Below are 22983 nucleotides of genomic sequence, written 5' to 3'. Positions count from 1 at the left end.
GTAAGTGCAGATTTTTGTTATCTTCTTGCTCCAAACTGCTTTTGGGAATAGATAAGTGCAGATTTTTGTTATCTTCTTGCTCCAAACTGCTTTTGGGAATAGATAAGTGCAGATTTTTGTTATCTTCTTGCTCCAAACTGCTGTTGGGAATGGATAAGTGCAGATTTTGCTGTTTTTAAAGTCCCAAACTGCTATGAGACACTAATAAGTGCAATTTTTTTTTTCTGTTTTTAAACTTTTGCATTGTCGTGGAAACGAGATACATGCAGATTTTCGTTGTTTTGAGCTCCCGGATGGTTGTAGGAAGTAGATACATGCAGATTTTCGTTGTTTTGAGTTTCCGGATCGTTGTGGGTATGAAATATGTGCAGGATTTTTACTGTTTTAGCCTTTAAACCTTTTTTCTAAGATAACGAAGTGCAGATTTTTAATTGTTTCGTGCTTCAAATTGATGCGTATACAAGTTGGGTGCAAATTTTCATTAGTTTCTTGCCCTGTATTGATATGGAGAAAGATTAGATGCATATGCTCACTTGCTTCATGCTTTAGACTACTTGTATAAGATAAATTTTAGAGAACATTCCCGTTAGAATTATTAAGACGGATATTCTTTGAATATATACATTGTCCTTGAAGTAGGAAATGTATTTTATGCTTCCTTTATGTTAGCAAATCAAACATTTGTTTAGTCTCTTCTTTCCTATTATTTGTAGTTCTTTGTTGGAAAGATAAAATGTTTAGAAGGCTTTAAGAATTATTTCTGCATCGTAGAGTTTTGTGAATGTATTTATGGTTAGAAGTTTTGCAAATTATTTTACATCGAGAGGCTTTATCGATGGATTTTTGTGAATGTTTTGTGATGAATGCTTTGTGACGTGCTTATAGTCGAATCGAGCGGCTCGACAAGACAAATCCAACAAGCCAAAAATCACTGAATTCTGACATTAATAAGACATTTAAATGTCCATCAAACGGTCCATGATCAAGGTATTCATCATCGACCGTCCATCCAACCACTCCTCATTTACCCTTGATCTCTCACCTATTTACAGACCATGTCACTTCAGAAATCTATAAATAGACCCCTCATTTCTTTTGAAAAGGGACCCATGCAAGAAGAGAATAAGAAAAGAAGAGAAGATAAGGAAGAAGCTCCTCCTTGACCACCGTTAGAGTTTCTTCGGACCACCGCCAGAGTTTTGTCGGACCAACGTCGGAGTTTCGCCGAACCACCACCTGAGGCCCTCACCTTCGTCAGACCATCACTTGAGGCCATCGCTTTCGCAGTACCACCACCTGAGGCCCTCACCTTCGCCGAACCACCACCTGAGGCTTTCGCCTTCGCCGGACCACCATCTGAGGCCTTATGCCGTGCCAGGCCACCACCTGACGCCCAGAGTTCTGCCAGACCACCACCTAAGGCCCGAAGTTCTGTCGAACCATCAACTGACACTTGAATTTCAGTCGTACAGTTGATACTTATAATTTGATCGCCCTTGGAGGCGACTCAGCCCATTGTAACCAACTTAAGTTCTAGTGGAGTCATTTTCAACTGGGTCAGGCCCCGTGATTTTTTCCTTTTTCCAGGGCTTTCCACGTAAAAATCCTTTGTTCTTTGTGTGTGAGCTATATATCCGTGCAACACTAAGACGTAGTATTCTAACTCTATCACCGCGTATATTCTAGCCGCAACAATGATATTAAATGATATTATGGTAAAAATAATATAGTGTGAACCAGAGGAAAATATAAGGAAATACAAGAAAGTTCCTTTCATGAAAATTCATCCAAGAGGTATAATTGTCAATGCCTCATAATCTCTCCAAATTTGGAAATACAATATCACTCCAACTTGAAGGATTTAATTAATTCCTTAATTTCTTCTCTTAATTTAGGCTTCGTTTGGGATGGCTTTCTTACTACTTAAAGCAACTTTCTAGTACAAAAAATTTTTGTACTAGAAAGTTGCTTTAAGAAACAGTAAGAAAGCCGTCCCAAACAAACCCTTAAGCTGCTTGATATGGCTCTAAATAAAACTTACGATACGAAGTATAGAAATTTACTAATGGATACAAGTTTGCATGATGAATTTGGGACATGAAGATTATTATAAGTGTCAGGGAGATATTTGAATGTAATCCAGCCTTAATTTTTGTTATTGGTAGAAGGTGTATAAAAAGAAAATATTTACTTACAACTTAGTCTTGTGATCAATTTCTTTGGACTCAATGATCCAGGAGTATTGTGGCTTAATTTTTGATGTAGACAAAGCAATTTTATTATTCTGTTATGCTAAACAACAAGACTGAAGAAGAATTATAGAGACTTGAAGAATTTTGTATATGCTCTATTTGTTTTTTTTTTTTCTTAGTGAAATGTTAAAGCAGCTTAAGAAGCAGTAAGAAAGCTGTCCCAAACACTTATGTCAACGGGGCAAAAGAAGGTAAATAAACAATAATGTTAGACTTCGTTTGGTATGGCATTCTTTCTGCTTCTTAAAGCAGTTTTTTGGTACAAAAAAAATTAATTTTTGTACTCAAAAACTGCTTTAAGAAGCAGAAAGAAAACCATCTCAAACGAAGCATTAATGTGTATGTAATATATGCATTATCATTGTCAATTTAGGGGAAAATTATTCTGTGCGGAAGCGGAACCCATCTGGATACCTAAGCCCGCGGCTCGGTATTCCTCGGTACCGAGGCTCGGTATTGAAGCTCGTTATCGTTGACATGACTTATTCTGGTCGGTATCTGAAATTAGAGTTGTGTTCGGCGTCCGCACAAAATAATCTCTCTAATTTAGGATTCCTCTGTAACCAAACTGTGAAGCCTCTTTGAACTTCAAATTAATAAAAAATATAGCTTTTTAATGTCTCAAAATTTCTTCATATATCATGGCATGCCTTTTATTATTATTATTTTCATTATAAAAATTACTAAAAATTTTAATTTTTAATTATTTTAAATATTAGTCATCTAATTTTTTGTATGAAGAGTGAAAAATGTAGAAAAAAGATACTCTACCTTTCAAATTTTAATTCAAAAAATTAAAATTAAAATTACTAATATTTTAATTTAACAATTATTACATAAGCATAACATTATTTTAAATTTAATTATGGTAAATTTTAAGGCTATAAAAAAAAAAAAAAAACTTGTTATTAATGAGTAGCCCATGAGTTTGAAATTATTATAACCTTTTTCGACCATGTTCAGAATACTCAAAATTGGAGAATTATGAAATGTTTTATTTTAATAAACAAATTGAATATTAGATTCAGCTAATAAAAATTAGTTGTAATAATGGAAAATGTATTATAATTATTATAAATTTAAGAGTATATTTAATAGCAAGTGCTTTCTTATATAACTAACCATCCATCTTATTCTCCTAATATTTTAATTAAATTCCAACAATTTTATTATCAAATAAATAATTATTAATGTTGGATTCAAATTTGTTTATGAATGACATCCTACCTTACTAAGAATGTATGCCTGATGAGCCCCATCAGGCTTAGCTGGGTAGGTGGGCGAGCATAGTTGGGAGCCCCTCAACCAATGTTTGATTCCTCTTTCATGCAACGCGACTCCTTCGGGGGAGAAAGAAATTGTGAGGCCCTGCATCTGGAACTTTTATTTGGTCCGGTGACCGGACGTAGAACTACGTTCGGCCGGCACTGAGATCGCGCCACGTAGTATGCACAAAACCACGTATTTGTCGATTTTGCTCGGCAATAACGACAAATACCATTATGTGAAGACAAATACCGAGCAATACAGAGCAATACCGAGTTTTTTTTTTTTAGAAAAACTCCGTATTACTCGGTATTGCTCGGTATTGGTCTTCACATAGCGGTATTTCTCGTTATTGCCAAGCAATACCTAACAATACCGAGCAAATACCGAGTAACTCAGTGGTGACCACCGAACGTAATAATTGTTCATGCACCTGTGGGTAGGGGTGTCAAAACCGGGTCACGGGTTGGGTTCGTGTCGAACCCGAACCGACCCGAAGCTAAACGGGTTGACCCGAACCCGACCCGGTAATGGATTCGGGTCAATATTGAGGACCCGAACCCGACCCGAGTCGGGTTCGGGTCAACCAGGAATGACCCGCTAACCCAATTTATTTTCAAAAAAAAAATTCAAAATCACAAACACAGAAAATTATATAAAGAAATTTGCATAAATAAAAATTTTATTTAAGAATCAAAATCAATTTGTTTGCATCAATTCACAAAAATAGCAGTAACATGACAGAAATAACAGCAGAAACTGCACAGAAATAACAGCAGAAACTGCACACAGAACATAGAGCACGACCTGGCTCTTTTGCATAGAAATAACAGCAGAAACTGCACAGAAATAAAAGTAGAAACTACACAGAAATAACAGTAGAAAGTGCCCAAAAATAATAGTAGTAGCTTCACATAATTAACAGCAAAAACTGCACAGAAATAATAGTAGAAACTGCACAGAAATAACAGCAGAAACAGACTCAACAGCACAGAAATACATGAACATAGAGCTCGACCTGGCTCATTTGCAAAGAAATAACAGCATAAACATGCTCAACAACAGAGAAATACATGAACATAGAGCTCGACCTGGCTCATTTGCACAGAAATAACAGCAGAAATAGCACAGAATGAGAGAAATAAATGAGCATAGAGCTCGACCTGGCTCATTTGCACAGAAATACCAAAACATAGAGCACGACATGGCTCGATTGAACAGAAATATAGCAGTAAGTGAACAGAAGAAAAACCAGTCGGAAATGACAAAAAAAATCAGAAAATCGAGCTCGACTTGGCTCGCCTAAACCCTAATATCAGAAAAACCCTAACCCAAAAAACCAATTTGGAACTTTTATTTGGTCTGGTGACCGGACGTAGAACTACATTCGGCCGGCACTGAGATCGCGCCACGTAGCATGCACAAAATCATGTATTTGTCGATTTTGCTCGGCAATAACGAGAAATACCATTATGTGAAGACAAATACCGAGCAATACAAAGCAATACCGAGTTTTTTTTTTATAGAAAAACTCCGTATTACTCGGTATTGCTCGGTATTGGTCTTCACATAGCGGTATTTCTTGTTATTGCCAAGCAATACCTAGCAATACCGAGCAAATACTGAGTAACTCAGTGGTGACCACCGGACGTAATAATTGTTCATGCACCTGTGGGGTTGGTTGCTGATAGGCCCATCTAAGGATTAAAAAAAAATGCCTGAAGAGCTAACGAGCTGCCGTTAGAATAGAGAGAGGATGAGGAGAATAGAAAAAGTGCAATAGAATATCTAATAAAATTCAAACTATGGGTGTAAATGAGCCGAGCCAGTTTGGGAGCTGACTCGAGTTCGACTTGTTAATGAGCTTGCGATCGAGCTTATCGATTTGAGTGGAATTTCGAGCTCGAGTTCAATTCAAAAGATGCTCGGCTTGATTAAACGAGGAAGGTGAACTGGTGGAAGGCGGAAGGCGAAAAGCGAAGCGTGGGTGAACCGAAGGCGTCTGTGTGTGCAAACCACAGGTGAATCGAAGGCATGTGGGCGTGCTCAACTAGATTGCACCCCTAATTCAGATTATCCACTATTAGTCCAAATATATCCTCATTTTTTTATCGATAAATTATTAGTATTTAATTGAAACCAAAATATTTTAATTATTAAACTTTTGAAAATTATACATAAATAAATTTTATACTTTGATCAAACTAATGAAGTTATTAAAAGCCAAAATCTCCCGAGCAGAGAGAGAGAGAGAGAAACATAACAGCCCTAAAAACTCGCCAGAAATGGAGTATGCGATCGCGGCGAAGAGGATTGGAAGAATCCTCGATCATGTGTCGGGATGCGAAGGCGTTCCCTCACCGAGCTCTCACCTCACAGCCATGGTTAACCCTAACCCTAACCCTAGATGAATTTCTAGTAATTTAATAATTGTTGCACCTCTCCCAATTTCACCCTGTTGCTCTTACAATTCAACTGCCTGCTTAAATTCCACTAAAAAGTTGCAATTTTTGTCCGTATTGAGCTAGAGTTTTGTTGATCAAGCCAGAAGGTTTGATATGTTGACTGAGATTGCATCTCTGTGGATTTTCATTGAAACATTGGACACTAGGATGTATTGTAAGATTCAAATTTTTAAACTATTGTAAGAACTCACAACATGTAAAAATCAATTCTCTAACTAAGAGCTCGCAGCATGCAAATAAGTTCTCAAACTCTTGCAAGAACTCACATCATAAATTATGTAAAAGAAATTGAAATGAAACATGAATTTACATAAAGTCTTAAATCAACAAGATCTTAAACAAGATTATTTTCACAATGTTTTAATCGGAAGAAAATATACATTGATTCATGTTGAATTCGTTGAATTCCAAACTATGGTTTATCTCCCTTTTTCCTTTCATTTTTTTTTTCTTTCATAAGTTAATTCTCTATGTAACAAACTAACTCCTATAATGAGAGAGAGATGACCGGTAGTTATTTCCTACGGATTAGTTATAAATCGCTCATAGGAGTTATTTGATCAAACGATTCATAAATGATTGATCAAATTATCTCTTCTTGACCAATAGAATTTAAATATAAATAATTAAATTTCAATTGTTTAAATATATGGACCACTTAATGGTTTATATAACTAAATATATATATTTAAATAATTATTGCGACGTCTCACATAATTATTATATTTAATTATTCTAACATGTATTTCTTCTTGCATAAACTTATTGCTTATTTTATTTTTCTGGTCACCTCAGAACTGCAGCAGCACTCTGAACTCCATGGCTCGGAGATACACTGATAGAACCATCATTACCCCTGAAGACTCAGTTTCACAAGCTGGTTATATGCAGCATGCATCAGTCAAAGAGGTTGTTGAAAAGCCTTTTTTTTGCGCCTTTTGTCTTGTCTGATTCATTTTTTTTAATGAATTTGTCGTCAGAGCCATGGTTCTCATTCTTCATTGCAGAATTTGCCTTCTAAATTTTCCAGTGCTAAGATTTGGATTTCTTCTTATCAGAATCAGGAAGAACCTCTATTCTGTAGAAGGGCTTGGGAGAATACTAACATCCCCGATTCAGGAAATGTTCATTTATTGAAGCAAGATTCTACTTCATCTTCTATTGAAGCTCTTAAATTTTCTGGAACAAATAGAGGGAAATTGGAAGAGGAACTGGTCTACAGTAAGACATCACGCCCGTCTATATCTGATGGTATACATTCTGGAAAGACGGTTGCTTATTCCTTGATTCTGTACTTAATTGTTCAAGCTTTATGAGTTAATCCTACAGGCAGCTTGATTAAAATAAAGCTGCTTTTGTTGATGGTAAAATCAGTTTAGTTTATTAAGAAAACTTCAATGAAAGATCCTTTTTTTCATATTTGCTTTGTGGATTAACTAGATGCAAATCAGTGGATACAGGGCTGGTATGGTCACCTCGAATTGATGTTGCAGAATCTAGCTCTAGTTATGTTATTATTGCAGAACTTCCTGGCGTCAACATCAATGGAATAAGAGTGGAGGTTGATAATCATAAGTATGAACTTTCTCTTATCTACTGTAGGAGTTTATTTTTTATTAGGATACTTTCTACTTAATGAGGACCCTAAACCCTAAACTAAATATTATTTAGTTGTGTGTAATCTGCAATTTCCTAATTTCTGATGAATTTGTGTTTATCACAACTTTGATTTTACCTTGTGTTTTTTGAATCTGTATATCTTGCAGTTGGCTAAAGCTCAATTTATAAATTGCTTTTGTAAGAATTTAGTTGAAAATTTCTTATTATGACATTATCAATTTTCAATAATTTCATTTAGGCTGGATCCGAAAATCATTATTCTTGGAGAGATTATTCGGTGCGGATGCCGGACGGAGAGAACCGTGCGATTTTCTCTCTGTCTACAGTGAATAGTTACTGTAGCAGCTGCGTTTTGACTTCGCTTTTATTATAGACAGAGAGAAAATTGGATGGTTCTTTCCGTCTGATATCCACACAGAATAAAAAGTCTTATTCTTGAGTCACTAATATGGTAGCCTTAATTCTTTGTTGATTTGTGAACTTTAGTTTTTTAACATGGCATACATGAATTGTGCTTGATACTGGCAACCCTATGTTGTTTCGAGTCCTCATTAAGATATATGTTTGCCAATGGACATTTTTATTTATGTAAAGCAAAAAATGTTTAGTGCCCGTGCCCAAGTTTGATTTTTTTTTCTCCCTTGATAGTAGTTATATGATTGCATAAAAATTCTGACCAGTTTATATTTTGGATCTGCTATATTGCTTTTATATTGCTTTGTTGGATTTCATTTAGATCAACTTATCTAATATGATTTTACTTCATTTCACCTGTAATATATTCCAAGTGAAGTCAAAGTACTTTGAACTGATAATTCTTTTTATGATTATAGACTTACTATAACAGGGAAGCGTGTAATGCAGCAACAATGGAGAGTTATGAATTCTTCAGGCGATTCAAACCTAACCTATCACCGGAAAGAGATATTACAGGGCCCTTATGAAGTCATTTGGCCTCTCCCAAAGGACGTCAATAGGGATCGCATTTCTGCTGAATTTGTGTAGGTGCTCTGCTGGTGTATTCTTATTCTAATCTTGACTGACTGATTGTTTCACTATTGGTATATTTCATTACATTATTACGTTAACATGATAAGTGTTCTAAGTGAGTAATAATAAACCAGAGTCGACGAAGTAAGATAATTATTCAGAAAACTTTTCTGGAAATCATGGTAAGAATACTTTCTTGCTAAGACTATCATATGGTTATCATATATTGAAAGCTGCTAGGTAGTATTGATATCAATTGCATCATACATAAAACCTATCAATTGCATCATACATGGTAAGAATACTTTCACTATGTTGCACCGATATTCCTATTTATGAAGGCGTGCTATATCGGATGTGTCCAACACGGAGACGCGTCCAATACAGTACCGATACGTGTCGGATACACCAAAGCCAGTATCCAATTAAAATAATGTTTAATTTCAAGAAGGCACATGTATTGGATAAGCGTGTCCCTTGAAAAACAAAAAAAAGGGGAAAAAATGACGCGTATTTCGCATTTACTTCCGCGGTTGCGAGCAAGTTTCTCTCACTTTTGAACCCACGATCATGAGTGTGCATCTTGGATTTATGTTCAATAGAAGTTCAAAGACAAACCACTGAAGAAGCTAAGCCTATCATTCCTTCTATTGAATAGTTGGAACTTCATGTGCTAGGCAATTTATGTTTATGTTTTTGTTGTTGTACTAGACATTTAATTCTTACTTTTATTTTGATATTATAAGCTACAAGGCTATAAATGATGTTGCATTAAATTTTTTTGTCATTTCAAATATTATACTTTTATTGTTTTCTTAATTTTTATATATGATATAAATTATAATGTCGTGTCTGCGCCGTACCCGTATCCTGTATTTTTAAGAATTAACGTGTCTCGTATCCGTATCGTGTCATATCCGTGTCACCATATCCGTATCGGTGCAACATAGTTCCTAATGCATTAGACTGATATATTTTTGTTTATCATAGAATCTACCTTATGTATATGATTTTGATATTGCATTTTCGTTTTGTCTCATTCTCCCATCTTTTCATAATGTTTCCTTAGATGCATATTGGAGATGGAAAGTTGCCCCTAGTAATAATTGTTTGAACCATATGTAATCTGTTAAATTATCTGCAAATTTACTCTTTTTATGTCTATAATTCATTGTTCATTATGTTAGCATTGGATTTTGACTATACTCTCGTACTCTACAGCCAGCTAAAAGCCTTGAAGTCATCTATTATTATCAGATTGAGAGATGGCTTAATACTGATTTTTGTGCTCTGTCATCTTATATGCAGGGATGGTTTTCTGCAAATCTTAGTTCCTAAAATCTAAAAATGTTGAAGACACATTGATTGATACAGAGAAATTATTAACCACAAATCTTGTAAGATCAGCACTGAAGCACAGAAAAGTCAGTCCTCAAAGAAAGTCTCCAATTTTCAAAGGCAAAGTAGGCTAATTAGAAAGTATACACCAGTTTATATGATGTAATCTATATGATTTTGTTGATGTTCCAGTTTTGCTGCAAACTTCCACTATGAAAAATAATATTAAAAAAAAAATCTTTATTAGCTTTTATATATATGAATCATTCATCAATATAGTTACATATTGCGTTTGCCTGCTGCAAATACTGTACTTATCTTAGCTATCAGCTAGAACTTCATATTCTGATTTTGAAATTATTATTTGTAATGCATTTCGAACCTTAAGTTAAGTGTTGCTGAGATGAGGATGCTCAGGTGGATGAGTGGATGATGAGGACATCAGAGCATGAATCGTATGTCAGAGGCATAGCCGTCGATCTACGGCCACGATTGAGTCGTTGTAGTTTTGAGCCATTTTCATGTATTTGTCGTTTGTTATGTTATTTGTCTTTTATTATTTATGTTTTAATTGTTTTCCCATTTTACCCCTTACTTAAGGGAGGTTGTATATAAGCCCTAAGGGCATTGACATTTTCTTATTTTGAGTCATTTTGTAAGAGGCTATTTATAGCCCTCATGTTGCTCTTCCAGAGTTAATGAATGATTATTTGAGAATTTTGTCTTCTTGCTTGGAGTTCTTGAGAAAGCTTGAGAGATCGGAGAGAGATTTCTTGGAGAGAGAGATTGGCGCATCACCCACCAACCTTAGAGACGGACGGGTTTGTGATTTCATATCTTTGATTTCCCTTAATCCTATCACCCACCTTTTCTTCACGATGTTACTTCTCCCTCGTCGTTTCCTTCCACCCACCAAAACACCGCCTACATCTCCACCTTGCCGCCGGCTAGGGGTGTCAATATTTGACCCGACTCGAACCCGAATCCGATCCGAAAATTTTGGGTTCGGGTTAGGGATTTCACCCGTTGCAAAACCGGGTCGGGTTCGGGTTGACCCAGAAACCCGAAATCAATCCAGTTTGACCCGTTTTTACTTAATTTAGGAGGGTTTTAATGGATTTTTATGAAATAAGTAAATGATATTTCAAAAAAAATTATAAACATTATTGCCCAAATTAAATTAATCTTGATTTATTTTAAATTAATTGAAGTAAATATTATCCTAATTTGATTTAGATTTAAATAAATTGAATTAAATAAAAAAATTTAATAAAAAATATCTGAATCGGGTTGGGTTCGGGTTGACCCGGACCCGAAGCGGATCGGTTCGGGTTCGGAAAACTGACTCGTTTGCAAAAACGGGTTGGGTTCGGGTCGGGTTGAACAGTGTCGGGTCAATTTCGGGTTGGACCCGAACCCGACCCGTGGCCCAGTTTTGACAGCCCTACCGCCGGCCCCTTACCTGCCCCCATTCAAATCGCCGGCCTAGCCCTCTCTCATCCCCCATTGCCTACTTTGGATACTTCCTAATTTTGGATTGTCATAATTTAGTTGGTCTTTGAATTCGAATTTCTCAGAATTTGAAATTCAAATTATTTCCTAAATTATAAAATCTATTTTAGGAAAGTTTTCAAATTTTCCCTTCTCTTGGTCTTTCCCTCCATCACCAACTCACCATTAAACCTTTCATAAAATAGTCTTTTATATTTTAGGTAACTCTATTCATACTATTTGAATTTAAAATAGTTACCTAAATTATAATCTTATTTTTGGTAACTAATTATTTCATAGCCTATTTAAATTACAAATTAAATTGGATGAAATCATTCATTCCAAATTTAATTTCTTAATTTAAGTAATCATTAAATGTCTCCCCAATCTCCTCCCTCATCATCAATTCGTCGGCTCCACTTATAATAAATCCTAAGGATTTATTTCCTAATCCCCTATCCTCACTTGGAAAGTATTCAAGACCCATCATCTGAACCTGGCTGAAATTCCCCTTGATGTATTCTCCTCTTAAATCTTTCCAAAACTCATTATTTTATTTTGGGAATTAAATCTCTCCCCTATTCCTCTGTTGGTCGAAATCTCCCAAGGCCCTAACGTGGAAATTCCTCCACTAGAACCTCTCCAAACTCCTTACAATATTGAGCCATCTTCCTCCCAAGACTGAATTGTTGTCCACTAATTTCCTTCAGCCCAAGCTGCTGTCTCTTTGTTGGAGAAGACTTCCATTATTGTTTGGTGCCTCCCCAACCCAAAAGCAGCAAAACATCTATGGATGGCTGATCCAGACATAGACTACGCCCTTCTACTACTTGAATTATTGAGGGAAATGCCTTTCTCTCAAAAGGATTTTTTTCAGGTGAGCAAAGGATCATTACATTCCATACTTCGACGCTTGTGAGAGACTTCTTCTCCTCCAGTTGAACCTTCACGAGGAGCTACGACAAACTTCTCAACACCTCGCCTACTTGTTTTCGGATTTTGATAAGGGTGAACTTTTTCCCCTTTTTATTTACTTTTCTAATCCCCCTAATCGTGTAGGTTATGGAGATTCACAAGGAACCGAGCTTCACCTTTGCCTAAGCTTAGTAAACGTAGGATTTTATCTCGCCATTGCCAAAGCTTAGTAAACGTAGGATTGAGTGCACTTTTATTTGATTCTAATCTTATTGTTAAATTAGGGATTTCTATTGAAGGCTATTTACCTTGAATGTTATTGAATTCCTAACTTGTTTTGATTCTCCAAGTGCTTGGCATGTGGCTTAGCCTAAACGTAGGCACCCCTCTTTTATTTTATATTGTCGATTTGATTGCTAATAGTGGTAGCCTTACGTGCTTAATTCAAGAACTCGTGCAAATTCTTATTTCATCATTTTAAATCATATAGTTCTACATCAGTGGATTTACTCTTAGAAATAGGATACATAACGAGTATATTCGTGAAAAGGTTGGAGTAGCTCCAGTGACAGATAAGATTAGAGAGGGTCGCCTTAGATGGTTTGGTCATATAGAACGATGGCCTTCCGATGACCCTGTTATGAGATTAGATGTATTAGATTTGGCCTATATTAAGAAAAGTAAAGGTAGACCTAAAAAGACTTGGTTAGAAATGTTATAAATGACATTTCTTTATTAGATTTAAATTAGGGGTGTCAATATTTGACACGACACGAAAACCTGAAATGGAAAATCTGGGTTGGATCCGAACTGTTTGAAAAACGGGTCGGGTTCGCAAATTCGACCTGTTTGAAAAAATGGGTCGGGTTCGGGTTGACCCGGTGGGTTGCCGGGTCAACCCGAAAACCCGTTTATTTTTAAAAATTACAACAATTAGCGAAATTATAAAAATATATTTAAGTTAATTATACAGACATTCTATCATTCTTGGTGCTCTTGTTGATGCCGCTTATGTGGTTGAAGCCAATGTTAATAAATGAGTGACTCTAAAAGTTTGAGTTTGAGTTGACCCGTTTAATAAATGGGTTACATTCGGGTTGAACTGTGAACCCCGCTTTTGACCTAAAAATAATCTATTTAATATTTTTTGTTAAATTTTTTTTATTTGTAAGTATATATATATATTTTTATTTTTTTATCAAATTATTCAAAATTTATCGTTAATAAATTATTAAAAAAAAAAATTAACCAAAATGTTGCATAGGAAGATTTAAGCATGGATTTACTCATCTGCTTTCCTCTTTCAATTTGTAAAGGTACAGTAATGGTGGTTGTTGTAGACTAACAAAGTAGCCCATTTTATTTCCTTGCCACCCCAATTTATTGCATCATATGCGGCCTTAGCTTTCGTTGTTGAAGTTTGCAAACTCTGCTTCATCCCTAAAATGATCATTTCTAATCAGAAATGGGTTTTTATGAGCTCATTTTAGTAGTCCTTCAAAGGGCAAATTATTCTGTGCGGACGTCGAACATCATCTAAAAACCAATTAAAATGTGTCACGACACCCTGTTCGGTACCGCGCTCGGTACCGTGCTCGATATTGCTGACGGTGTGCATTCTGGTTGGTATCCAGACGGCGAATTGCATTCTGCGTCCTTCAAAGCTCCTCATTTCAATTTTACGTCCTAATAATCACTCAAATCCTCCTCTAATTCATGGTGGACCTTATCTAGAGAGAGGGCGGTAGCCCCCTTGGACGGAACTCGTCATTTCGCCTTATATGTACACGAGCCAATCCCGTGTGCTGGACCGGCTAGACCGGTCCATCCTGGACCAGTCTATCACACACCATCAAGCATTTCCTCATTAAATAGTAAGGTCTTCTAGAAGAGGATGCACCATGGATGCGAATTTGGTTAATATGAGTCCATCTAATCACCTTGAGCTGACCCAACCCTCCACAAGGCCAACAAAAATGGTGATCACTTTATTTTTCTATTATAAAACAATTATTTAATAAATCTCTAGTAAGCTCCAAAATCATGGGAGATTTTTATTTTTGATCATTCAACTCCAAAAAGTTACCAAATTATTTGAAATTAATTTAACGTTTAGAATAATAGGTTTTTATAAATCAAAATAAATTGGATAAATATATATTAACATAACTTATAACATATACGGAAAATAAAAGTCCTAGACTTTTATTTGACTTAAAGAAAAAGGTAGATATAAAATATTTTGGTTTGGAATGCTTAATTTCTTAGCAAAGGGGTGGGTGCAAATGAACCAAGCAGTTGAGCTGGATTGAACTTGACTTGTCAATAAGCTTGCAAGTCGAGCTTATCAAGTATCAAGTATCGAGCTCGAGTTCGAACAAAATTTCGAACTCGGTTAATTATCGAGCTCGAATTCAATACTGAGTCCGCTCGACTCGATTGTTCGACGAGCGGCTCAAATAACAGTAATCGCGGCAGTGCGAATAGCGAAACCGAAGGAAGTGCGAAAGCGAATCGAGTGGATAAGCCAAACCGAAAATAGGGAAATAAACTTTAAATCCGGATTTAGTAAATTTTATGCTGATAAATCCTGAAATGTGTTTGGTATGATAAATGTTAAATCATGAGAAGATGTTTGGCAATATATTTCAGGATTTATGGAAGTTAAAAATTTAAATTGTATGATTATCAAAATTATTAAGTTCAAATTACTCATTAATTTTAATTACACTATTAATTACACTGTTATGAAAACCGGACCGAATCGATCGGTTCAACCGTAACCGATCTGGTGGCCGGTTCGATCCAGCTTCAGAACCGGCTCTACATCAGACCGGATCAAACCGGATTGAACCGACGGTTTATAAAAATTTATTTATTTTTTAATTAAAATTCTAAAAATATGTTTTAGTTTATTAAATTTTCTTAAACTTTTATAAATTTTTTTATTAAATATAATGATTAATTTCCCAGCACCATAATACATACAAGTATTTTAAATATCTCACATAATTTATTTTGCAAAAAGAGTGTACTTCTCACTTTATAAAGGGTTCAAGGAAATATTCTCGGAACTCCCCCTAAATGATTGGAACTACTTGCATGATAGTTTTAAGAATTTGAATTTGGGTTTATTTAGCTAGCAGACCTTCATTTTTTTGCGTTAGGTTGGGCTATAAATTTGGATAATATGTAATTAAAATTTTGCTATAATATAATATTAATAATAATTATATAAATAAAATATTTATATTATAAATTTATATATTATATTAAATATTATTCTTATAAATATATTTTAATTATAAATAAATTATATAATATATATAATTTTTAAATGATATTAATTATAATTGTTATGTATTAATCATTATTTAATGGTCATTATTAAATTATTATATATATTATTAATGATCATTAAATTTTATATTATAAATTTATATATTATTATTAAGTATTCCTTATAAATATATTATCTTAATATATAATTCTATATGTATTAAATTTTATTATATATTTAAAATAATTATAAATATTATTAAATGCTCATATAACTTATATTATATATGATTATTTATATTTTTAATTAATAATAATATTATTTCGTCATCCGATTCATAACTCCCGTTCAACCCCGGTTCGACCAGTCGAACTGATCAAACTATAACCTCTTCCTTGATTCATTGTCGTCCGATTTCACAATCTTGATTAATTATATATTTAATAATATATTTTTTAATATAAAGCTAATTATATATTAATTAAGCTATGTTTATTATATTTAATTAACTAATATATCAATTAAAAATTTCAATTAAATTAAATTAGATAAATATTTTATGCACTAATTATACTATTAATTTTCTCAATTATTATTATTTTAACTTATATTAATTAAGTTAAGCAGTGATAACTTAAGAGGCGTGTCGGGTTTCCCTTTTATCTTCTCGTTTTGTAGCTGTTGTTCGGCTTCGTTGCTTCGCAAGAGGTGTAGAGATTGCACGGGTCGCTTCTTCGGCTCCTTCGTCCTTCGTCCTTCGTGGCTGTTCGACTTCGCTCCTTCGTCGACTTTCCCTTCCTGTCGGATCGAAAGTTACGACATTTTGATCCGATTCAACAACGGGAGCACGTTGGCTTTGAAGGTAAATTTCTCCTTTCGTGCTCTTCTCTGGCCAAATCCGGTCAATCTTGTTAAATCCGGGAAAGGATGGGATTAGGATTTACCCGGATTTACCGGATTTATGCCGTAAAACTGTAAATCCCGGATTTAGGGAGTCGCCGGATTTAGATGCACGCGAGAAGGTGTTTGGCTGGATTTAGGTTAAATCCTACTTAAAACTGAAGACAAATCCGATACCAAACACCCCCTAAAACTTTTGTAGTGAAAGAAGAATCGGTCAATTAGGTTAAATCCTACTTAAGTCCTACTTAAGTCTCGTGACGGTAGTCGGTAGCTAGCTTGGTGCTCCGGTCGTTTGGCAGTCGGGATTTTTTAATTCTGTTGTATGCTCTTATTTATATTCAAAATTTTTTATTTTTTCTTTCTTTCTTCCGTTCTTCATGTTTGGTGACTCTTTATTCAGATTTTTTTAAATCTTTCTTCAGATCTATAACGTCTGTTTAAGAGAACTGATCTTGAAAGTAAGAGGTAGCGATTTTATTCAGTTTTTTTGTTATGTTTTTTTTCTATCTTCAGATCTGTTAATCCTGGTTTAGCTATTTCTTTTTTCAGTTTTTTTTCTTTGTCCAGATCTGTTTATCTCGGGTTAGTAACTTTAGTTGATCTTTATTCAGTTTTTTTTTTTCTTTCTTCATATTTGTTTACGATAAGTGATCTTAAAGGTTCATATTCAAGTTCAAAAGATAAGGTATCCACTGAACTTGTGTCATATTTTTAGTTACTGCAATTTGTACTTTTAATGTGAAGATTGTGTATCTATTAACTTATGATTTAGTAGAACTCAGATCTGTTTATATGTTTTATGCTTTATTTTTTACATCTCTTGTTTTTTGTTAAATGATTTATTTCATTTTATTTTATTTTTATGCATTGGTTTACTTATTTCTGAGTTATGCAATTTCATTTTTTATGTAATCCTGTCTATTTTAGGATGTCTTGATTTAGGTTTCATTTGGGAGAGAAGTTTTTCAACTTATGTTTTGTATCGAAGTTTTGCATATAAGTTTTGTTTGAATTAACCTATATATGTTATTCATTATCTTTCTCATTTTAGAATTATTGTTAAGTCAATGTTTGACTTAACTTATATGTGTTTTCATTTAATCCTATTATTCTAAAAACATATTATTTGTTCTATCTACTCTAGAATGTCACCCGAACGAATTGTCGAAGATAATATTAGTGAGCAAATAATTTTGGAGACAGTTGATGAAGTGTCATTTGGTAGTGTAGAGGCAAATGTTGGATTGATTGAAAATGATGCTGTGGTGGAGGAAAATAAAATTGTAGAAGGGGATGCTAGAAGATAGGGTGATATATAGGTGTGATAGTTTCAAATGTCTTGGATTTATTAAAAAAAATTAAGATATATATGATGATATAATTTTTAGACATTGAGGTTGGATGGTTTAAAGGAAGAACTTTCTCAGGATTCTTATGTGATAAGTGTAAATCATCAAGGTTTGAAGGTAGATTTTGTAAAATTGCAATTAGACCAGTAATTTATATGGATCTATTTGGAAGGTGATGAAATATTGGAGTAACATCTATTAAAAACAAGTTAATTGAAGATAGACTTAAGTGGTTTGGTCATGTATAATGAATGATAGAAAATTGATCCGTTCTATGATTTGATGCAATTAACATCAAAAGATTAAAAAGGAAAAGTGGAGGACCTAAGGTTTGTTCAACATGATTTGAGAGGAATAGGTTTAAAACCTTAGATAATACTCAATAGGAGCAAATTGAATGAGTAATCATTATATCAACCACAAATTGTTTGGATAATGTTAATGGTGATGATGAAAAAAACACTCGAATTTCAAACTTAAAAAGTATTATACCAATTTTTTTACATACAGTACACTATCAAAATTATTTCTTTATGAATCTCATTATGACCTTTCAAAAATAAGTTTATATTTAAACAAGACTTATATTTATAATTTATATTAAATAACTCATTTAAATAACATCTAAAATTCCATTTTGTGATGGTTCTAAAATTAAAAAAAATGGATATGGTCCATCTAAAATTCCATTTCTGATATTTCTTCCATCAATAAATTAGGGAAGTGGGAGTTACAGAGGATAGTTTATAACATGAAGAAAGTTATTCTTATGAATTTGGAGAATGGAGGCCCCCTTTATTATCAATTTTGGGGTTGTGAGCTTTGATTCAATATGATACCTAAAAACGATCTTGGAGAGCTCTTTTTTAAGCAGTCTTGCGTCACTGCACTGGCAAATATCGATCAATGTACTCTTTTTTGTGCATGCCCAGGCTATTGATTGCTCCCTCACATAGCATCAATTCTGATGGGCTTAATAGTATTATAGTAGCCATATAGGTTGGATTCTTTGTCGGTCTCCTCTACATCAGTAGATAACTTTGTATTGTTAACATATAGTGATTGATCAGAATAAAATCATGTTCCCAGTTTCGATAACTTTGTATAGCGATTGATCAAAATGAAATCTTGTTCCCAATTTCGATAACTTTATATTGTCAACGTTCAGAATGAAATCTTGTTCCCAACTTCTACATGGTAAAAAATTCATCAACTAGTAGGCCTCGTTGAGTCTTCTCGCTCAATTTTTGGTTCTACATAAAGAAATCGTTCGCCTCTTTTATTGTGTGATGAAAAGTCTAAGGCTGTGAGGAAAAGATCATCTCACATTCTCACTCTATAAGTTCATAGATTTTCAGGTGATGGTGATGATGATGATATACTTCTAATACTGATATTTTTGTTCAATGCATGACTTTGTTATTGCCCACATTTTTTTTTCCATCTAGTTTATTTGATTGTTTAGTTTGTTGTTCGTTTAACATGGTAGTAGCTTCATGAATTGGGATGCCTTTCTCCGTGCTATATTTATTTACTGTATCCTTGGTGACAGTACGAAGCCCATTATAATAAATTTTGGTTTATAATGTTCTGTGCACTAAAGATGAGTATAGCAGTAGGCATCTTGTGGTTTTTGTGCTCGTTGATCTTATTGTCACTTGCATTCTATTAATTTAGATGCTATCTGAGAGGCCTTGTATAAATGAATTTGCTTTTCAATTACCTGCTCTTCTGTTACTGATCCTAATTAGAAAAGAATAATTTTTTTTTCCTTATGAGTTATTTGAGTACGTAAGCATATAGTAAGCCAATTTTATCGTCTTGAGAATACCAACTTATTATATTTTGTGAAATTGTTTGATGAATTTGTGCTAGTATATAATCGGGTCATGTCAAACCACATGATTTGGGAGTTGAAGATATTGGTCATGTAAGAATGAATGTTGGAGATCCATAGAAATTAGTTTTAGAATATTTAGCTGAATGTTCATGTATGCAATATGATTTTGGTTCCTTTTTTCGCATAATTTCTTCAGCCTAAAAACCAAACGTAGAAAAAAGTTGCCAAGATTACTTCCAGAGTTGAGGAGCTTACATTTACTCATACAAGTTTTTGAAGTTATTTTCGATTGATTGATTTTAAATTTGTTGGGTTAATCATTTTCAGTGGCAATCTAGTGATTAAAAAGTTGGTTGTTGCTTCATGGGGAAAAGGAAGTCAAGGGCAAAGCCGCCTCCCAAGAAGAGGATGGACAAGCTTGATACTGTTTTTTGCTGCCCATTCTGCAACCATGGAAGCAGTGTTGAGTGTCGCATGTATGGAATCTATCCTTCCCTTATACTTATTTTGGAGGTTTTATTTGGACTTGTTGAAGAAGTATACTTACTAGTAATAACTGTAATCTAGACTACTATTTTTTTTTTCCAGCTTTCCTATTTCTGTTGTAGATTGTCTCATCTGTTTGAACGCTCTGTTTTGCAGTGATATAAAGAATTTGATTGGTGAAGCCTCATGCAGGATTTGCCAAGAGAATTTCAGTATGACAATCACCGGTAAAGTGCGAGTACCTTCAGAATTTTGACACTTGGTTTTGAAGCTTGCTACTTTTTTATACTCTCTTTTTCTCTTTATCGAGGAATAACAAAAAATTAGTATATAGAAAGCAGGACTTGGACAAACTGATACGTTGATTGAAGTGCCGGCGTATTTTCTAATTAGGAGTGTAAGCTATTTGGGTTGAACTCGAACCACTCCTAAATTGTGTTTGAGCTCTATATAGGGTTCAGTTCTATAAGTTTTGAATTGATTCACAAACCGGCTTCTATATTATGAAAGAGAGAAGATGGTCTCAATTCAGATAGTTGTTATTGAGTTTTTCAAATGGATCGAATATGGTTTAATGTTCAAAAGTTCAATCGACATTGAATTGAATCATGTAAAAAATATTAAAAGTATTTAAATATGAATAAATGATATAAAATAGCAAATTTTTTGAAACTTATTTGATATGAAATGGATCTATAGACAAATCTCTTTACTATACTAAGTTTTAATTAGCTTGATTTGTAAGGAGAGAAGAAAATGACATCAATTAATATTAAAAAAATTAAAATTGTGGGAGAATTAATAAGAAATTAGTTGAGATAAGTGGGAATTTTTAAATATTTTTAACTATTTAGTATTTAAACTTTTGAACTCTAATTTATATTTAAGTATATTGTATATTAACATTTTTTTTTTAAAAATAATCTTGCTGGTAAGCTGAGTTGGTTTGTTTCAAATTTGGCTTACAAATCATTTATTTATCTTAAGTTTGTGTGGTTTATGTATTGTATATTCATGGATGTGTACTGTTTATATCTGTCATTAAATTGTTTGTCAGCAACTTTTGAATAATTTCATAAAGGTCAATATGATAGATAGCTCTTTTTAGTTGTCTCGCAAGTTTCTTCATTCACAGACTAACCTTTTAGTTTTTTTTTTCTTTGCAGCGCTAACTGAACCTATAGACATGTGAGTTCCGTATTCCTCTATTTTGTCGATGGTTGCTCGCGCCATGAATTGCATTGTTTTTAATTGAACTTGTGTATCGTGCTGCAGATATAGCGAATGGATCGATGAATGCGAACGGGTCAACAATGTCGAGGATGATGGTGCTTGAAGAAAGAAGTTTCAGGTGATCTGCAAGCACTTTGTGCCCTAATAATGGTAGATGTAAAGTTTCTAGAATTTATCCTTCAGACTTTAGCTCTATGATGTTTAATAAGTATTACTGAAGCTATGAATCTACTGTGTTACAATAATTGAATGTGTTTGAGTGTGATTAGTAGAGCTCTTCTTTGTGCATGGCTTTTGTGTCCCATATCATTATAACCAGGTTCGTCTCAGCAGAGGCTTACTGATAGGTCAGAATTGTTACTGTTGATTATGATATAATAAACATTTTGAAGCAGAAAGAACCATTGCTGTACAACGATGCAGATGGAGACATCAGCAATGTGGGAGTTTCCTTCATTCTGGTGAGATTGGTCATTTACCATAGTTTTATATAATCATCATAGAAGTTTAGAAAAGAGAAGCAAACCAAACTTAATCTGGAAGCCACTCCAAAAGAAATTGATGAAACAGTTGGCCATACTCATTATGGCCCAATCTTGCAAAACTTACGAAAAACTTAGAAAGAACTACTGATTAGCAGGAAAGAATCAGCTAAGAACAGAAAATCTCTCCTTGAGCTTATCAAAACATTTACACCTTTTAGCTTTGTGATAAATATCATTCTTAATTACCACTAGCAGCGTGTTAGGGCTGTTCCAGAAATCAGAGAAACGCCGCTTGTTTCTTTCCTTTCACAGATGATAAAGGGCTCAGCTGATGTAAACCATCCAAAAATTCAAATGTTTGAAGTAAGGTCGGCCTCAAATAGAAGCAATCCATAGCAGGCAGAATAGAGGTGATCACTAGAAAGAAGAAGTCACATTTAAAAAATAAGTATCTATGAATTTCTGGAGCTGCTTGACAGAAGGGGCAAGGGGGAATAGAGATTGATCCCTTAATAAGAAGATCAGCGCATTTAACTTTTCAATAATCGTCATCCAAGTATAGCAAGAGTATCTGAGAGCGTGGTATTTGTACCAGATAAATTTGAACCAGCTAACCTCTTCAAAATTGTGGTAAAACTGAACCATGTAGTTCTTAAATGAAGGTTGAAGTGAGCCGTCCCAGGTTAGAATCGATTGCTTAGTAATGGGGGTTTCAAGAACAGTCGTGCGACTATGCTCTGGGAAAGAGACAGGGTGCACCCATTGTTTGTTGGTAATATAACAATTGACATAAGGAAACTCAATGATAGAAGGAGACATAGAATCTACTGACAGTTTACCCTTACACCACGAGTCCCATGCCATTGAGAGGTTACTGAACGGAGAAACTCAAAGAGAAATCGAGTTTCATATGTACTGAGCCGTATGACAGATGAGCTTTCCACATTTTGGAAGCAATAGCAGGAGGAGGTTTCCATGGGGAGGCTTATTTGACTTTCAGCTAAGAGCTCACAGGAGAATAGCTATTATAGAACCGCCAAATAAAAGAGCAGGAAGAGGCATGATAAATT

At 34.2% G+C, this 22983-nt stretch overlaps 2 protein-coding genes across 14 annotated transcripts; both read left to right on the top strand.

The window, feature by feature from the left end:
- Window positions 1-5732: 5732 nt before the first annotated feature.
- Window positions 5733-10566, top strand: LOC110092055 (heat shock protein HSP.16.4). Of its 10 annotated transcripts, none has more exons than XR_002302551.2 (6): window positions 5733-5902; window positions 6779-6892; window positions 7042-7234; window positions 7435-7558; window positions 8451-8604; window positions 10349-10566. XR_002302551.2 is itself a non-coding variant. In XM_020816405.2 (6 exons), exons 1-6 carry the CDS (start codon window positions 5804-5806, stop codon window positions 10362-10364), a joined length of 714 nt encoding a protein of 237 aa, XP_020672064.1. In that variant the 5' UTR covers window positions 5733-5803; the 3' UTR covers window positions 10365-10555. The 10 variants fall into 10 exon arrangements, 6 of the variants coding, with proteins under 6 accessions (XP_020672064.1, XP_028553594.1, XP_020672065.1 ...); XR_003701766.1 differs by lacking the exon at window positions 10349-10566 and adding an exon at window positions 9902-10288 and having other exon boundaries at window positions 7444-7558; XR_002302550.2 differs by lacking the exon at window positions 10349-10566 and adding an exon at window positions 9902-10288.
- A 5707-nt stretch (window positions 10567-16273) lies between these two features.
- On the top strand, window positions 16274-21716 carry LOC110092053 (transcription elongation factor 1 homolog). 4 transcript variants are annotated; one of them, XM_028697758.1, is made up of 7 exons: window positions 16277-16479; window positions 16943-16985; window positions 17153-17205; window positions 20037-20185; window positions 20352-20422; window positions 21362-21383; window positions 21471-21716. In XM_028697758.1, exons 4-7 carry the CDS (start codon window positions 20073-20075, stop codon window positions 21529-21531), a joined length of 267 nt encoding a protein of 88 aa, XP_028553591.1. In that variant the 5' UTR covers window positions 16277-16479; window positions 16943-16985; window positions 17153-17205; window positions 20037-20072; the 3' UTR covers window positions 21532-21716. The 4 variants fall into 4 exon arrangements, with proteins under 4 accessions (XP_028553593.1, XP_028553591.1, XP_020672057.1 ...); XM_028697760.1 differs by lacking the exon at window positions 17153-17205 and having other exon boundaries at window positions 16274-16479; XM_020816398.2 differs by lacking the exons at window positions 16943-16985; window positions 17153-17205 and having other exon boundaries at window positions 16280-16479.
- Window positions 21717-22983: the final 1267 nt, after the last annotated feature.

This window comes from Dendrobium catenatum, unplaced genomic scaffold (genome assembly GCF_001605985.2).
Source record: "Dendrobium catenatum unplaced genomic scaffold, ASM160598v2 fragScaff_scaffold_993, whole genome shotgun sequence".
Lineage (NCBI taxonomy): Eukaryota > Viridiplantae > Streptophyta > Magnoliopsida > Asparagales > Orchidaceae > Dendrobium > Dendrobium catenatum.
Note: the sequence above shows the minus strand (reverse complement) of the source record. Positions and strands in the feature narration are given on the sequence as shown.

Bases quoted from the DNA above. Each gene is read 5' to 3' on its own strand.
- LOC110092053 (XM_028697760.1), top strand. From the start codon at position 20,073: ATGGGGAAAAGGAAGTCAAGGGCAAAGCCGCCTCCCAAGAAGAGGATG. The intron at 20,186-20,351 runs GTATGGAATCTA...TCTGTTTTGCAG, and splicing joins AGCAGTGTTGAGTGTCGCAT to TGATATAAAGAATTTGATTG. The intron at 20,423-21,361 runs GTAAAGTGCGAG...TTTTCTTTGCAG, and splicing joins TTTCAGTATGACAATCACCG to CGCTAACTGAACCTATAGAC.
- LOC110092055 (XM_020816402.2), top strand. From the start codon at position 5,804: ATGGAGTATGCGATCGCGGCGAAGAGGATTGGAAGAATCCTCGATCAT. The intron at 5,903-6,778 runs GTTAACCCTAAC...TGGTCACCTCAG, and splicing joins GCTCTCACCTCACAGCCATG to AACTGCAGCAGCACTCTGAA. The intron at 7,559-8,436 runs GTATGAACTTTC...TTATGATTATAG, and splicing joins GTGGAGGTTGATAATCATAA to ACTTACTATAACAGGGAAGC.